The sequence below is a fragment of the Rhinatrema bivittatum genome, chromosome 18 (assembly GCF_901001135.1).
Source record: "Rhinatrema bivittatum chromosome 18, aRhiBiv1.1, whole genome shotgun sequence".
Classification (NCBI taxonomy): Eukaryota; Metazoa; Chordata; class Amphibia; order Gymnophiona; family Rhinatrematidae; genus Rhinatrema; species Rhinatrema bivittatum.
The window spans coordinates 11,514,065-11,531,233 of NC_042632.1; the positions used below are offsets into that span (position 1 = coordinate 11,514,065).

Sequence of the window (17,169 nt, forward strand, 5' to 3'; positions counted from 1 at the left end):
CGGGATGCCTTAATTGTAATGCATCATTAGTATCCTTTAAAGATACCTCTCTCCGAACCATGCGCTGCTGAGCGACTGTCGGCTTTCCCCTTTGTTCTAGTTTAAAAGCTGCTCTATCTCCTTTTTAAAGGTTAGCGCCAGCAGTCTGGTTCCAACCTGGTTAAGGTGGAGCCCATCCGTTCGGAAGAGACTCCCCCTTCCCCAAAAGGTTCCCCAGTTCCTAACAAAACTGAATCCCTCTTCCTTGCACCATCGTCTCATCCACGCATTGAGACTCCGGAGCTCTGCCTGCCTCTGGTGACCTGCGCGTGGAACAGGGAGCATTTCAGAGAATGCTACTCTGGAGGTTCTGGATTTAATCTTTCTACCTAAGAGCCTAAATTTGGCTTCCAGAACCTCCCTCCCACATTTTTCTATGGCGTTGGTGCCCACATGTACCACGACAGCCGGCTCCTCCCCAGCACTGTCTAAAATCCTATCTAGGTGACGCGTGAGGTCCGCCACCTTCGCACCAGGTAGGCATGTTACCAGGCGATCCTCTCGCCCATCAGCCACCCAGCTATCTACATTCCTAATAATTGAATCACCAAGCTAGATACTTCACTTAGATGCAGCTCCAGCACTACTCTCTACAGCAATGGCAGGGGTAGAAGTGAAATAGAACCAAAAAGTTACTAAGGGCCAAGAGTAACAGATAAGTATGAGAAAAAATAAGTGTGAAAGCTTGCTGGGCAGACTGGCTGGGCCATTTGGTCTTCTTCTGCCGTCATTTCTATGTTTCTATGTTAATAATGTTGGAGTTGCATCAAAGGTGAAGCATAAGGCTTATGGTTAAGGGTAGTAACCGCCGCATCAAGCAAGTTACCCCGATGCTTGTTTACCCAGACTGCACAGATCAATGCCTTGTTGGATGTTGCCTGCATATAAATCCTCTTTTCCATATTTCCCCCTGCCGTTGAAGCAGAGAGCAATGCTGTATATGCATTCAAAGTGAAGTAACAGGCTTAATTGGTTTAGGGTAGTAACCGCCGCAATAAGCAAGCTACCCCCACGCTTCTTTGTTTACCCAGACTGTGTAATTCAGTCCTTGTGTCTGAATGCAAATCCTCTCTTCCACATTTCCCCTTGCCATTGAAGCAATGTTGGTTCCCTGTACATACCAGGATCATTCCAGAAGGTGGGTTATGTCCCCTGTCCAGCAGATGGAGTCAGAACACAAAATTCCCAGGGGAGGAACCATATAACCACGCCTCCCCTGTAACAGCTCTCCATAACGTTCTGACTCCAGCAGATGTGAGCAGGGGACTTGTGGTCCCCTGCTTGTTAGCTTAGGGCTACCTCTTCAGGGGATCAAGTTTAAAAAAAAAAAAATAGGAAGTTTTAAATTTACAGTTTAGGTCACTTTGCTAATGCTCCTCTTACAGCAGGGGGAGAGCTCTCCGCTGGTGCTGGCTCATCGCTCTCTAGCCTGGTGACTTGCTGACAGGCTGTTGCCTGTTTTCTTTCTTTTCTCATTTTCCTCACTGAGGGCTCAGTTGGGGTAAGTGTATTTTTGTTTCATCTTCTTTTTCAGCGGAAGACTGCAAATTTTGGACTCCGTTCGGCTCTCTGAGGTGAAAGTCTGTAGCGCTGGCCTCTCCCTCCTGACCCAGGTTTTCCCCCCTCCATTTTGGGGAGCGACCAACGTCCCGACCTGCGGCCCCGCGAAGCACCATTCCCTGGGGCCGCCTGCTGTCGGGAGGGTAATTCCCCGTCAATTCTTCTTTAGGTCAGTGGGGGACCGTGGCAAGCGTCCATTGCCGGGTCGGCGCTCATTTTAGGCGCGAGCCACCTGTAGAGCCTCCCTCCCCTCTCTCTCTCCCTGCGGCGAAGCAGTCCACGGCACCTTGTGAGGGCTACGACAGGGCTGGATTATTTTCTGAAGAGGGTCTGTGCTCAGGCTGTTTTCCCGAGGGGAAATGTGCGCCAGTTACTAGCAGGGACGTTCAAGCTGCAGACCGCATGGGAAGGAAGCGACAGGCTCCGTTCCCTCTCAACGCGGGAACGGCGGCCATTTTGTTGCAAGATTCTGATGCTGCGCTTTCTGAAGAGGACACGGATAATCCGTTCCCCTCTTCTAGGCCTGTTTTGGACCCTTACTCAGAGTCTAATCCTGGTAGGCAGAGGGGGGAATCCCCCGGGGGGTGACCCCTCAGGATGCCAGGCCTTTTCCCCTGAATTCATAGTCCTGATGCACAGGGCTTTTCTTCAGAGCAGAGACATGACCTTTGGGACCTGGGGACCCTCTCCCCCCAAGATACCATGTCCTGCCCCCCTCCTGGGTGGGACCCTCCCTCAGGCTTGCCCCCCTTTAGTAGGCGGGGGAGCAGGAACATCTCGTGGTCCTACTGGGACACCATCGATGATACAGACTCCGTCGGGGGAAGGACAATCCCAGGACCCTGACGTGGACGACCCCTCCCTGGCGGCCCAGGTGGAGGGCGACGACCCTAGGGTTCTCCGCATCTTCCAAGCGGCGGAGTTAGATGACCTAATTTCCTACATCCTCCAGGAAATGGATTGATCCCCCTCCAGATCCGGTGGGGCCTGACCCGGCTCTCAAGAAGGGGGACCCCCTCCTAGCAGGACTGCGGCCTCTAGCCAAGTCTTTTCCCACTCATCACAAGATCTTGCAGTTGATCACTCGGGAATGGGATTCCCCGGAGGCCAACCTTAGGGTCAGTAGAGCCATGGAAAAATTGTATCCTCTGCCGGCCAATTTTTTGGAAATTCTCAAAGTTCCCGCCGTAGATTCTGCGGTATCAGCGGTCACAAAGCATACCACTATTCCTGTCACTGGAGGGACGGCGTTGAAGGATATGCAGGATCGGAAGCTGGAGGTTTACCTCAAGCGTATCTTTGATGTCTCGGCCTTAGGGATGCGGGCGGCTATCTGCAGTTCCCTCGCACAGCGAGCGGGTCTTCGGTGGGTGCAGCAGCTTCTTACCTCCCAGTCCTTACCAGACGCTGAGGCTCACCAGGCGGACAGACTGGAAGTCTTGGTTGCCTATGGAGCGGATGCTTTATATGATCTTTTAAGGGTCCTAGCCCGACCCATGGTGGCAGCGGTCTCAGTGTGTCGGCTCCTTTTGGCTTCGCAATTGGTCGGCTGATGCCTCTTCCAAGACACGTTTGGGGTCCCTTCCGTTTAAGGGTAGGTATCTTTTTGGTGAAGACTTGGATCAGATCATCAAGTCCCTTAATGAGAACGTGATGCAGAAGTTGCCCGAAGATCGACCCTGTTCGTCAGGATCATATAATTACTCCAGAAACCGTTATCGTAACCAGCGGAGAGCGCGTCCTCAGAGGCAACAGCCACCTCGGGCTCCCTTTTCTCGTTCGCACTCCTGGAACCGGCCCTTGCGTGGGCGCCGCCAGGGTAAAGAAGCGCAGGGTGCTGGTACATCCGCTAAATCTACCCAATGATGCCAGACGGACCCGCGAGGTGGTCCCTCGACTGGGGGGTCGCCTTGCTCTCTTCTACGAAGAGTGGGTCCAAAACACGTCGGATCAATGGGTTCTGGATATTCTAAGACATTGGATTTTGTTTGCGCTCCTCGGGACCGGTTCCTGTTTTCCCCTTGCGGGTCCTTATTCAACAGGGAGCCGTGCGGCAGACCCTCGATCGTCTCCTTCAATTGGGGGCCATAGTGCCGGTGCCAGCCGCCGACCTGGGCCGGAGGCATTATTCAATCTACTTTGTGGTTCCCAAGAATGAAGGTACTTCTCGTCCTATCCTGGATCTCAAGCAGGTCAACCGGTCCCTCAGAGTCCCTCGTTTCTGCATGGAGACACTCTGTTTAGTGTTAGCGGCAGTTCTTCCGGGAGAATTCTTGGCTTCGTTGGATCTCACGGATCTCCACATACCAATTTGGCAAGCTCATCAGCGTTACCTATGCTTCAAAATTTTGGGTCAACACTTCAGGCATCCTCGTGCATCCTTACCTAGACGATTGGCTCATCCGTGCAAAGTCACAAGCGCAGTGTATCCTCGCAGTCGACAGAGTGGTACAACTTCTCCAATCTCTGGGATGGATTGTCAACTTCACCAAGAGCAGCCTGGTCCCGTCCCAGTCTTTGGTTTTTCTGGGAGCTCACTTCGACACCAAGAATGCCAGGGTTTTTCTGCATCCGGACAGAGTTCATTTTCTGCATCAGCAGATTCAAGGATTTATGGCGCTCGAGACGCCCACTGCCTGGGACTACCTGCAGGTACTGGGGACCATGGCCTCGACCATCGATCTGGTTTCTTCGGCATTCGCGCATCTGAGGCCTCTGCAGAGATCCCTACTCTCCCGGTGGCAGCCGGTGTCGAGAGATTTCCAGGCAATCCTTCCGATTCCGAGAGGAACCTTCATCAGTCTCCATTGGTGGCTGGAACCGCGGCACCTAGCTCAGGGGGTGTCACTGGAGAACCCGGATTGGGTGATTATCACCACGGACGCCAACCTCACAGGCTGGGGAGCGGTCTGTCGGGACAGCTTAACCCAGGGTCGATGGACGGAGGAACAGTCGAAGTGGCCCATCAACCGCTTGGAGACCAGGGCGGTCCGTCTGGCGTTACAGGGTTTCTTCCCCATAGTACGCCATCAAGCAGTCAGGGTGCTATCGGACAATGCGACTACAGTGGCGTAACATCAATCGCCAGGTAGGCACGAGAAGTCGGTTGGTCTCTCTGGAAACCGACAAATTGATGGAGTGGGCAGAGCTTCACCTCCACCGACTAGCGGCCTCGCATATAGCGGGAGTGGACAACGTACAGTCGGACTTTCTCAGCCGACAAAACTTGGATCCCGGAGAGTGGGAACTCTCGCAGCAGGCGATGCGGATAATAGTACGTAGACCTAATGGCAACCGCCAGAAATGCAAAGGCCGCCCGCTTCTTCAGCCGCAGGCGGGAGCGCGGCGCCGAGGGCATGGACGCGCTGGTCCTGCCCTGGCCGCGCCACTGTCTCCTACATGTTTTCCCACCGTGGCCCCTCGTGGGCAAGGTCATCCGTAGGATAGAGGCACACCAAGGGCCGGTGATCCTTGTGGCGCCAGAGTGGCCCCGACGACCGTGGTTCGCGGATCTGTGCAATTTGACGGTGGAGGGTCCCCTTCGTCTCGGTCAGCTGCCACGTCTTCTACGCCAGGGACCAATATTTTTCAAGGAGGCAGATCGCTTCTGTCTTGCGGCCTGGCTTTTGAGAGGCGTCAGTTGAGGAGGCGCGGTTATCCGGAGCCAGTTATTTCAACGCTACTGAAAGCACGTAAGATTTCCACCTCTGTTACCTATGTTCGAGTCTGGAAGGTCTTTGAGGATTGGTGTGGAGCGAATGACATTCTTTCCATGCGCAGGCCTCACTGCCACAAGTCCTTTCCTTCTTGCAGGCAGGTTTGGATTTGGGTCTTGCTTACAGTTCTCTTCGGGTTCAGGTGCACATTAGCCCTTCACCCCCCCCCCCACCCCTCAAATACAAATCTTTTGGATTTCCACACCCCATATGCATGACTCTGCACTTCTTGGTATTGAATCTCAGCTGTCATATCTTCAACCACTCTTCCAGCTTCCTTAAATCCCGTCTCATTCTCTCCACTTCTTCTGGATGATACCTTTAAATATCTCAAAGGTTTACATGCAGAGAAAGTGAGCCTCTTTCAATGGAAAAGAGGCTCAAGAACATGGGGTCATGGGATGAGGCTGAAAAGGGGTAGACAGGAGTAATCTGCATGGAATGCCTCTCAATGAAGGCAAAGTCTGAATTCAAGAAAGCATGGGATAAATGCAGGGGATCTCTGAGGGGAGTTATGGGAATTGTAAGGGCTAGATAAATTAGGTAGATGGTCATATTTCTGTGTTTTCATGGAAAATAGCCTTCCGACCGACAGTCAAAGTGAACTGGTTCAAAACGTTGTTTTATGCGAGTTGAAAAGTGTTAAAATTGCCTTTATAGAACAATGAGTGAATTGCTGGGGTCATTTTTCTAAAACTGTCCCAAGTTTGAAAACAATATGGCTCTAAGGACAAATTAACTAAATCCCCCAAAAATGTCTGGTGGATTCCTGAATCTCTAGTTGGCCTTTTCTGTTTTCATTGCTGTGATGATCAAGTAGGGTGTAAACAGCAGGTAGGCTGGAAAGTAAATGTAAGCCAATAAATAAACTTCAGGAGCCTCCAGTCGGTGTTCTGGAATACAAGTAAAATAATTTGTGAAAACCTTTGACCTAGGAAATTTAATGGCAGTAGTTTCCATGAAACACCGTAAAATCATTTGGAATTAATGCTGAATAAGTAGATCATTTCAAATGATCAAGAAGTAACATTTTATTTTGAAGATAATTCTCGTTTGAAAACTTCGCTTTTTATGCAAACATTGTTACACATCTCTCTATTCCATCTGTCTACAGGAGACCAAATGCTGTGCAAAACTGGTACAACATTTTATATTTTACTTTTTCTGTGACATCAGTTTCACATGTACTGTGAAATCTGCTACATGAATGAAAATGACTGCCTGCACAACTTAACAAAAGAGAGATGTAATGTGTGCTGTAGTTTCATCTGACTTTAAAATAATCTTCTACATGTTAAAGAGACAAGTCAAATGTAATTAGAATGTGTTGTTTTTTAAAGTTGATATTGATCTTGTGCTACAAGGTAAAGGTGAAAAGTACTTCAGCTGATTTGTGGATTTTCATTACATTCAAACACTATTTTGATGTAATCTTGTCTGGATTGATAGCAACCAGTTTACCAGAGTTATTTTTTAATGGAGTTCCAAAGATATATCCCCTAAACCAGCAAGTTCTTAACAACCCTGGAAAGTGACTGCTTGATTACACTTTAATGGTATTTGCAAATAAAATCACAAGTAATTAAGGGGAAATCTCTAGGCTTTTGAGCAAGTTTGATGCATGATAACTGCCTGATTCAGCTTCAGCCACAGTTTAGGCAACAGCAACTGAGATCAATAGCAACATAATGATAGTGGCAGGATTAAGTGAGTAACCTGAGAACTGTGCCTGCAGAACGCATGCAGCTGCCACCACCCGGGCCACACAGTGCTCTCCTCTCCCTGCTCCTGTCCTCAGTGTTCATCAAAAGACGCCCTGCAGGAAAATGGAGTTAGATGCTCTTTATTGCTGATCGTGTCTCTTGCCACATTTATCAGGGAAATTGGATTAGCAGTTGGCAGCTGCAGGTAGACAAGGTTCTGTAGTGATTAAATATGCAGCTTGGCTGCATTCGTTGTGACAGACCTTTAGTAAATTCTACTGTAAGCACCATCTGTCTAATTTGTATAAAGCAACTTGGTGCTTTAAGCTAGCACTAAAGAACTAAATTTGATGCTTTATTAGAAAACAAATGGTAATAAAAAAAATAACTTTCACAAGAGATTCTTGGAAACAGTTTTTTTCAGGGTAAGTTTTTTTTGGTTTTTTTTTTCTGATGAATAAATAATACACGGGAAAGCAGTTTGGGGTTCTTTGTTTTATAAGTGCTGGGGACAGTCATGGTTATGTGTTAGCTCTCTGTAAAGTCTTTAGCATTCCACCCCACGGGGAGGTGAATCTATCAAAATAGCAATAAAAAGAATGGCTTAACACTGCCAAATTCAGTTAAATTAGAGCTTTTACCAGGATTTTCTAGCCACTAAGTTCTGCAAATTTAAGACATTCCCATCTAAGTAGTAATATATGTCTGGTGAGTTTTTATTTTTTCCTATCTTGGAATATTTTTTGCAGTCAACGGTTGGCAGAAGGCTTACAGGTATCATTGTTTCCAGTCTGAGCTAATGTAAAAAAGCACTGAAATGACCTTTAGATATCACTGTTGTTTTAACCTTAAGGTATAAGAAGAAGAAAGGGAAGAAATAAACTCAAAACAAGACCGAAGTAGCTTGCTAGTAGCTGACTTGGCCCTGAACATTTGTTGCAGTGTACAGCTGGCAACCTCAGTAGTACTTGTGCTTTGCTGGTGACATCAGCAGTGCTAATCAGAATGAATTTTCAAACCCCTTCCCAAGGAGGGGAGCGGTTAAATAGCAGCATGCTATCTTTAGCCGGCTTCGTAAAAACTCCATCATGTTCAATTATTTAAAATCCTTGATTTTCAGCATGCGCACATTAAAAGTTTTTGTTCTAAGTGCCAAATGTTGCAAACAGCACTTTAACAGAATGATTTTGCTTTGATCCCTGTAGCAGTTCCTGAATAATTTATCACAGGTTATTGCCTTAATTCTGGAGAGGGATAGAGCAATAAAGGCAGATGAAAACACTCCACTTGAAACACCTTGGGGCCAGCTCATTCCTCTGACACGGCTCTTTTGTTGGAACTATTTAGAGGTTATTAAGACATGTCTCCAGAATTAAGAGTGTGCTGTAAGGAGGAAGACAGCCATCTTAATTCTAAAGACAAAGCACAATGACCCTTCACCTTGTTTTTCTTTGTTGTTATTATATAGGAGAATTATGAGGATAATATCTGCATTAGACTGACCAAAGTAACAGCAATATTGATTTCCCAAGAAAAATTAAAGCACTGGAAAATTGTGAATTTCTATTGAAGAGCATTTTCAAACTAAAACACTGTTATATGATTAGGATGAAGTTTTGTTTTTCAAAACATCACATATTGAAACTGACTTACATAGGATATAACTTTATTTTATGTGCAAAAAAGTTAAATACTGTTTGTCTTGACATTTTACAAAGACAAATTTTGTTATTTGCATGGAAGAACAACAAACAGCATATACTTTGAACCTAGAAAACTAGCATTATTTCAAAAGTGTTTAACCTGTACAGTATATCACGTTAGTAAATAAGCATTTTGATTAGTATTATTGCTAAGTCTGCTGAATAGCTAAATGTTTATTAACCATTATACTTAAAAATATTCTGTTTTCATTTATTACACATTTAAAGAATTTATAGGTTTCTGTGGATACAACTTTAAGCCAGAAATTCAAGCCAACAAATTAACCTACTGATAGACCACTTGGTCATTATTGGCTGATTATTACTCCATCTGCTCAGTGCTAACGTGAAAATCAATTACTGTCTCTCTTTCCCACTGACAGCGTATGTTGATCGGGCTGGCAAGAGATCTTCGAGGAATTGCCTTTGCACTGAACACAAAGACCAGCTACACCATGCTGTTCGACTGGATGTATCCTTATTACACTGTGACAATGCTGGCACTGTGCGCAGAGGGGTAGCAGGCCCCTTGCATTAGTTTAATAGTGTGACACAGTGGGGAAGAGGAAACAAAGCTAAATGAACTAATGTGTAATCAACTAAAAATGAAAGGACAATGCCAGCAGTGTAGTTAACCCTGAAGTTGGCATTCGTAAAGCTATGGCTGAGGGATTGCTTTCTGTTGTCAGACTGATTGTATATACACAGATAGGAACAAACACCCAAAAAAGGGGATGGATTTCCCTGTAGTAACATGTTAATAAATCTCCCTGACCTATCTAATTAAATGAGTCTGTAAAGAACCTACGTAGAGATTTTTTCATTTGTGTGCCAATCAGGAAAGGGTGGGATCTGCTGTTTTTTTTGTTTTGTTTTTTTTTTACCAGACTGCTGTATCAGTCTCATGAATGGAACGCTCTCATGCTGCAAATTTCACACATACCTCCAAAAAGCCAGTACATGATCCACTGTTAATTTAAGGAATCTCTAATTATAAGAAATTGCCATATTGGGTCAGACCCAAGGGTTCATCAAGCCCAGCATCCTGTTTCCAACAGTGGCCAATCCAGGCTATAAGTACCTGGCAAGTACCCAAACACTAAGAAGATCCCATGCTACTGATGCCAGTAATAGCAGTGGCTATTCTCTAAGACAAATTGATTAATAACAGTTAATGGATTTCTCCAAAAGGTTATCCAAACCTTTTTTAAACCCAGCTACACTAACTTCATTAACCACATCCTCTGGTAACAAATTCCAGAGCTTAATTGTGCATTGAGTGAAAAAGAATTTTCTCCGATTAGTTTTAAATGTGCCACATGCTAACTTCATGGTATGCCCCCTATTCCTTCTATTATCCGAAAGAGTAAATAACCAATTCACATTTACCCAGTCAAGACCTCTGTCATATCCCCCCTCAGCCATCTCTGCTCCAAGCTAAACAGCCCTAACCTCTTTAGCCTTTTCTCATAGGGGAGCTGTCCCATCCCCTTTATCATTTTGGTTGCTCTTCTCTGTGCAACTATATCTTTTTTGAAATGCGGTGACCAGAATAATACACAGTACTCAAGGTGTGGTCTCACCATGGATTGATACAGAGGCATTATGACATTTTCCGTTCTATTAACCGTTCCCTTCCTAATAATTCCTAACATTCTGTTTGCTTTTTTGACTGCTGCAGCACACTGAGCCGACGATTTTAAAGTATTATCCACTATGATGCCTAGATCTTTTTCCTGGGTGGTAGCTCCTAATATGGAACCTAACATTATGTAACTACAGCATGGGTTATTTTTCCCTATATGCAACACCTTGCACTTGTCCATATTAAATTTCATCTGCCATTTGGATGCCCAATCTTCCAGTCTTGCAAGGTCCTCCTGTAATGTATCACAATCCGCTTGTGATTTAACTACTCTGAATAATTTTGTATCATCTGCAAATTTGATAACCTCACTCATCGTATTCCTTTCCAGATCGTTTATATATATATTGAAAAGCACCGGTCCAAGTACAGATCCCTGAGGCACTCCACTGTTTACCCTTTTCCACTGAGAAAATTGACCATTTAATCCTACTCTGTTTCCTGTCATTTAACCAGTTTGTTATCCACGAAAAGACATCGCCTCCTATCCCATGACTTTTTAGTTTTCTTAGAAGCCTCTCAGTCAAACACCTTCTGAAAATCCAAATACACTACATCTACTGGCTCACATAAGAACATAAGAAGTTGTCATACTGGGTCAGGCCAAGGGTCCATCAAGCCCAGCAGTCCAACAGTGGCCAAATTTTATCCTGTTTCCAACAGTGGCCAACTTTTATCCACATTTTTATTAACCCCTATTTTGTTTTCATAGAAACATAGATTATGTTGGAAAATAAACACTGCATTTAGTTTACCCATTTTCTCTTTCTGTTGTAATGCTGTAGATTCTATTTGAGCTCTGGCTTTATGTTTACTTCCTAACAACTAAGGATCGTCTGTGTATATCCCGTAACTATTAAATTTTGATACTATTTTTCCTCCTCCATTTCTACTAGGAGGCTATTCTATATATCTACAATCCTTTCTGTGAAGAAACATTTCTGTTATGTGAATTAACTTCATATTGTGATCTAGAAATTCCTTTGTACTGAAAAGTACTTCACTCTTGTGTATTAATGCACAGGTATTTCAGTGTCCCTCTCATATTCCCCAATCCATCCTGTCCTCTAAAGAATACATATTTAGATCTTAAGATCTAATCTCATAGGGTTTCTGGGGCAGAATATATACCATTTTGTTTACTCTGGACTGTCTCTATTTTATCTGTATTCTTTTGGAGATGAAGTCTCTATTATTTGACACAATACTCTAGATAATGTCTTGTTCATGGTTTTATATATAGCAATATTATTGCCTCCTTTTTCTTTTTTTTTTTTTTTAAATTCATCTTTATTGGGTCAAAAAAACAAGGTAGACATACAAGCAAACTACTAACAGCCAAGAGATGGATGCAAGGAAAAAAATCATCGCATTGGTTACAAGCAAAGCACATGGACCCAAAGTTTTCAGAATAACCCCTCCCAAAACACAGGGTCAATCGATGAGAACATAAACCTTCACATCTCATATGCTCTTGCATTCTCACACAGTCACACGCCCGCCCGAAGACAGCACTCACCAGCAACCGAGCTGAGCAAGCAGCGTACAGTAAAAGTGAATAAGAAGGCAGTTAGAGAATTATATAGAAGCTTGAAGCACCTTGTGCCAACAGAGAAAATAACCTCAACGCTCTGACTTATGGGGGGTCAGCTCCCTTCTCCGAAAGGCTTCTGTGGGCGCAGTGTGGGACATTAATACTTTCCATTGTGTGAAAGGATAGCCTTTTTTTTGCCAAAAGGATAGCTACAGCAAGAAACTTTCTGCCCCCCTGCGGGATGAGGTCCTGCTTATCCCACAGATTTAAGAAAAAGGACGTCCCCGAACAAGTTATGGAGCACCCAAGTAACCTGTCTAGATAGGTGGTGACATGGCACCAAAAAGGCTGTAATTTAGAGCAGCCAGTGAACATATGACAGAGATCCCCTGGGGCCATTTGGCATGTTAAACAGACATCTGAATCCCATAGTTTCATTAGAACACCCCAGACCCTTGGTTATACCTCTCCTTGTGCATGCTAGAATACCTCTGGGCTCTCTACTGCCTTGTTGCACTTTTATAACTTGAGGTCCTAAGATATGACAACCACCCTCCCCCCTTCCCCAAGATCCTTGTCCAATTTGGAGCACATCTGTAACACCATTCCTCTGCCCCTGTCCCTTTCCTCTTTCCCCTCACCATACTGTCACATACACACACATATACAATCATATAATGCTGTCTTGCATTTCTGTACCTCAAGTGCATGTATATGCATTAAATCTTAGTTGCCAAACTTTTGGCCGTACCCTCAATTTGGATTATTCCGTATATTTTCTATTCCATCTGGAACATCCACCATGTTAAATATTTTAGTATGAATTGCGAAAAATAAATAAGCCTGCCTTGTTCCTCTGTGATATCACATGTGAAAATTTGGTAACGGATTAGATGATTGCAAAAAGACTCAAATGTCCCACCCACTCTGCCCAGTTTTTCCTGACTACGCTAAGGGTTATGAACATGACTGCATTTAAAATATCTCTTCTTTATTTGAACTCTTGGGTAAGTAAGCATATAAAATCCTCTTGTTCATTCACAGCACACTTCCCTTCCCATATCTAAGCACAAAGCTTTGTAATAATCTAACTAGCTGCCAATATTAGCAAGACCGTTGCTCAAATCTTTGGCCTACTAGGTCTCCCGCATAGCCTGCCAGACAGACCTGACTGGCCGATTCAGTAAAGTCAGGCCTATTCAGTAAAATGTGCGGGAGAGCCTGCACTCCAAGGCGAGTGCCACTCTCCTGGGCCCGCGATTCTGTATGCAAATGAGGGCCTGCGCTAATAAGGAGGCTATCAGCGGATTTGACAGCCGACGCTCAATTTTACCGGCGTCGGTTGTCAAACCCGCTGACAGCCACGGATTCAGAAAATGGACGCCAGCAAAATTGAGTGTCCATTTTCCAACCCGCAGGCCGCAGGCAGATTTTTTTTTTTTTTTAAAGATTTTTTAAATTTTTTTTTATTTTTGAGGACTCCGACTTAATATCACTATGATATTAAGTCGGAGGGTGTACAGAAAAGCAGTTTTTTCTGCTTTTCTGTACACTTTCCCGGTGCCGGCCGAAATTAACTCCTGCCTTTTGGCCGTACCTTTGGGCAGGCGTTAATTTCTGAGAGTAAAATGTGTGGCTTGGCTGCACATTTTACTTTCTGTATCACACGGGACTAATAGGCTCATCAACAATGCATTTGCATTTGCATGTTGAGGGCGCTATTAGTTTCGGGGGGGGGGGGGGTTGGACGTGTGTTTTCCACGCGCTATTACCCCTTACTTTATAAGGGGTAATAATAGCGCGTCCAAATGGGGGCTAACTTTGCGCTCGGCCTGAGCACACTATACTGAATCGGCCTGTATGTGAGTGCCTACATTTCTGCTAGGAATTTTTTTAAGGTCCTGTGGTTCCTCGTTTCATCTTTCTCTTCCAGTTCAATCATAACCTGTGCTGGGATTCTAGCTTTATGAGCCTTCATTCACAATTACCTGGAGATTTTTCACTATTTTATTTTCAACATTATTACAAGGAATATTGGTAGACTACAGTGAAAGATTACAATGTGAAATAGTCTCTCTAATAATTTTGGACTGCTTTCAGATTTTAATGTTGTAGGAAAGCTTTGAAAATGTTTTTTGTATGAGACGCTTTTAATAGTTTTTATTATGTAATTTTGGTTGTTTTATTTGTTTGTTGTAATCTGCCATTGTTTGGATCTGTGGGAGGGAGCGCTAGAGAGCGCTCCCAATTCTGGGGAGATGTGTGCCCATGGACCACGACACGACTACAGAGAGGAGCTCTGTGGAAGCGCCGCAGCAGGCAAGGCGTGTCCCAGCATGGGAGGAGCAGGCTGACCACTGCCCTAACCTTGCCGATCCTGCACGCACCGGTAGAGACCCAACAACGCAATGCTGGTCTCTGGGGTAGCCCTCCGGCCACTCAATAGCCCTTTCGGACCTGCTACTGGGTAGCGGCAGAATGGACAGGCAATGGTACTGAAGCTTGGAACGAGACCTTGGCCTAGACCCTCTTACATGGAAGAGGGCGAGGAAGCTCGGAGGCTCAGATGGAATGTAGACACGTGGAACTTAGGACTCAGATGAAACAAGGGCGCTTGAAGACTCAGACGAGACAAGGTTGCTTGAAGAATCAGACAAGACCGAGGACACTTGATAGCGATTCAATCAATGATCAAGGCATGGAGAAGGCAAGCGTGGACAGATGCAACAGAGGTCAGGCTTGGGGAAGGCAGGCGAAGCCAGGCGAGGATTCCGGATACTCCGATGTGGATTTGAACTGGGGAAGACTCAGGCGAGGAAAAGGACTCAGGATACTCAGACGAAGACAAAGGCTTAGGAACTGGGAGGAATCCAAGCAGTGTTCGAAGACAAATCCTGCCAGAAGAGGGCTCCAGCCACCAGGAAACAGACACCGGATAGGAATGGATTTTCTCCCAGGAAATGGTCAGCTGGAGACCAAATCCGGGGTGAGCGAGCTGAACCCATAACTTAAGGGCTGACAGAACTTCAGGATCAGGACCGGACAAAGGACATCAGAAGCGAGGCTTGGAACATCAGGGTTGGAATGTAGGACATCGGATATGAATGGACACCGATACCTCGGGACATCTATGGCATCTGGACATCAGGGGACTTCTAGAGAGGAGAACCACGGGGATGACTGGAACATGATGGACAAAGACATCAGAAGGCTGAGACGTCTGGACATCCGAAGACGAGGGGACATCAGGACATCTAGACATGGATACACGTGGACAACTGGAGACGTGGACATCAGGACAACTGGAGACATGGACATCTGGAGACAAGAGGACTGGATCCATCGAGAGACCAGGACATGGAAAGAAGATCAGACGAAGGTTCAAGAACCAAGGATGAAGACAGAGTGCCTTGAAGTGAAGAGAGATCATGAAGGACTCCTGGAATGAAGAGCTGGAACTGAAGATACAGGAGCAGTTCAACTCCATGACTGACTCCTTGCGAAGGTGAAGACTGAGTGAAGGAAGGCCCTCTTTATAGGGCTAAAGAGGAAACGCCTTGAAACGTCAGCAGGAGGAGCCCAGAAGGACAGCCCACTGCTGGCCCTTTAAAAGAAGAGAGGAGGCATGGCCGCGCACCTAAGGAAGAGGCAGGACCATGGAAAGCGGTGTCCTGCCACACAGGAGGAAGCAGGCCCTGACGACAGCGGCTCCCTGCCGCAAAGCAGGAAGATGATGACTTTGAAGCACTGAAAAAAAAGTGCGAAAAGCAGAATAAAAAAAAATCTAATGCCAGTAATATCTGTGGCTATTCCCTAAGTCATACACATTTCTTGAGTTCTAGCTCAGCCACACTGGCTTCCTATTTCTTGGTACATCAAATTTAGAATTCTTATGTTGCTTTATACATTTTTTCATAGTCTATTACCAACAGTTTGGCTGCTGGGCTGAAAGTGTGTCATCCTTTATGTACATACGAGCATAAGAATTACCATACTGGGTCAGATCAAAGATCCATCAAGCCCAGTATCCTATTTATTTATTTATTTATTTATTTATTTAAAGGCTTTTATATACCGATGTTCATGTACTGGTACATATCACGTCGGTTTACATAGAACCAAAGTTGGAAATTACATCGAACAAGAGGTTACAAATAACAGGGCAAATAATAGGGCTAACTTGTAAGAGATTATAGAAAAGGTGAGAACGATTTAAAATTATTATTACAAAAAATACATAGTAAATAACAGTCAAGCTCGGATTAACGAAAGCCTTCTTAAGCCAGGATGCATATTTTAGTCCAGTTAACTGGTGAAATTATGGTTACGGCATCATGTATCTGGCGTGGAGTAAGAATAGCGTGAATCGGAGACCTTTAAGTGAATGCCTTTGTGAAAAGCCAAGTTTTGAGCTTCTTTTTGAACGTTCGACAATAAGTTTCTAGACGAAGGTCCATGGGGAGAGTATTCCAGTGAGAGGGGCTGGCAGTCGAGAATGCTTGTTTCTTGAGCAGTGACTTGGCTGGAGGTGCATATAAGGTGCCTAAGTAGCTGGTTCTGATAGGTCTCAGTGAAGCGTGAGGACGAAGTGGGTCGCTTAGATCTAGCGAAGTTTGGGAATGAATGGTCTTGTGGGTTATGGTTAGTACTTTGAAAATGATTCTAGATTTAATAGGGAGCCAGTGTAGGTTTTTTAAAATAGGTGTGATGTGATCTCCATTTCCAATAGTGGCCTAGCCAGGTTACAAGTACCTGGCAGGAACCCAAGGGGTAGAAGATTCCAAGCTGGTTATCCCAAGAATTAAGCAGTGGATTTCTGCAACTCTCCCTTAATAATGGTTAATAGACTTTTCCTGTAGGAACTTGTCCAAATGTTTTTAAAATGCAGCTATACTAATAGGTTTCACCACATCTTCTGGCAGCAAATTCCAGAGTTTAATTATGCGTTGAGTAAAAAAAATATTTTCTCTTATTAGTTTTAGTAACTTCAATGTATGTCCTCTGTACTTTTCAAAAGATTAAACAACTGATTAATGTTTACTCGTTCCATTCCACTCATTATTTTATAGACCTCTATCATATCTTCCCTCAGCCATCTATTCTCCAGGCTAAAGAGTTCTAACCTTTTTAGCTTTTCTTTATATGGGCAATTGTTCCAAGCCTTTTATAATTTTGTTTGTCCTTCTCTGTACTTTACGCTCTTCTTCTAAGCAATCCAGATGAATTCCACACATTAAGAAAGGTAGAAGGAAGGTCAAACAATTACCGG

At 44.8% G+C, this 17,169-nt stretch overlaps 1 protein-coding gene across 3 annotated transcripts in view; it reads left to right on the forward strand.

The window, feature by feature from the left end:
* The window catches only part of RANBP17 (RAN binding protein 17), a 1,033,051-nt gene that overhangs the window by 748,986 nt on the left and 266,896 nt on the right, over positions 1–17,169 (forward strand). For all 3 annotated transcript variants that reach the window (XM_029583607.1, XM_029583608.1, XM_029583606.1), the window contains one exon: positions 9,105–9,193. In XM_029583607.1, coding sequence (XP_029439467.1) covers positions 9,105–9,193 — 89 coding nt within the window. The remainder of the gene's footprint in view (positions 1–9,104; positions 9,194–17,169) is intronic.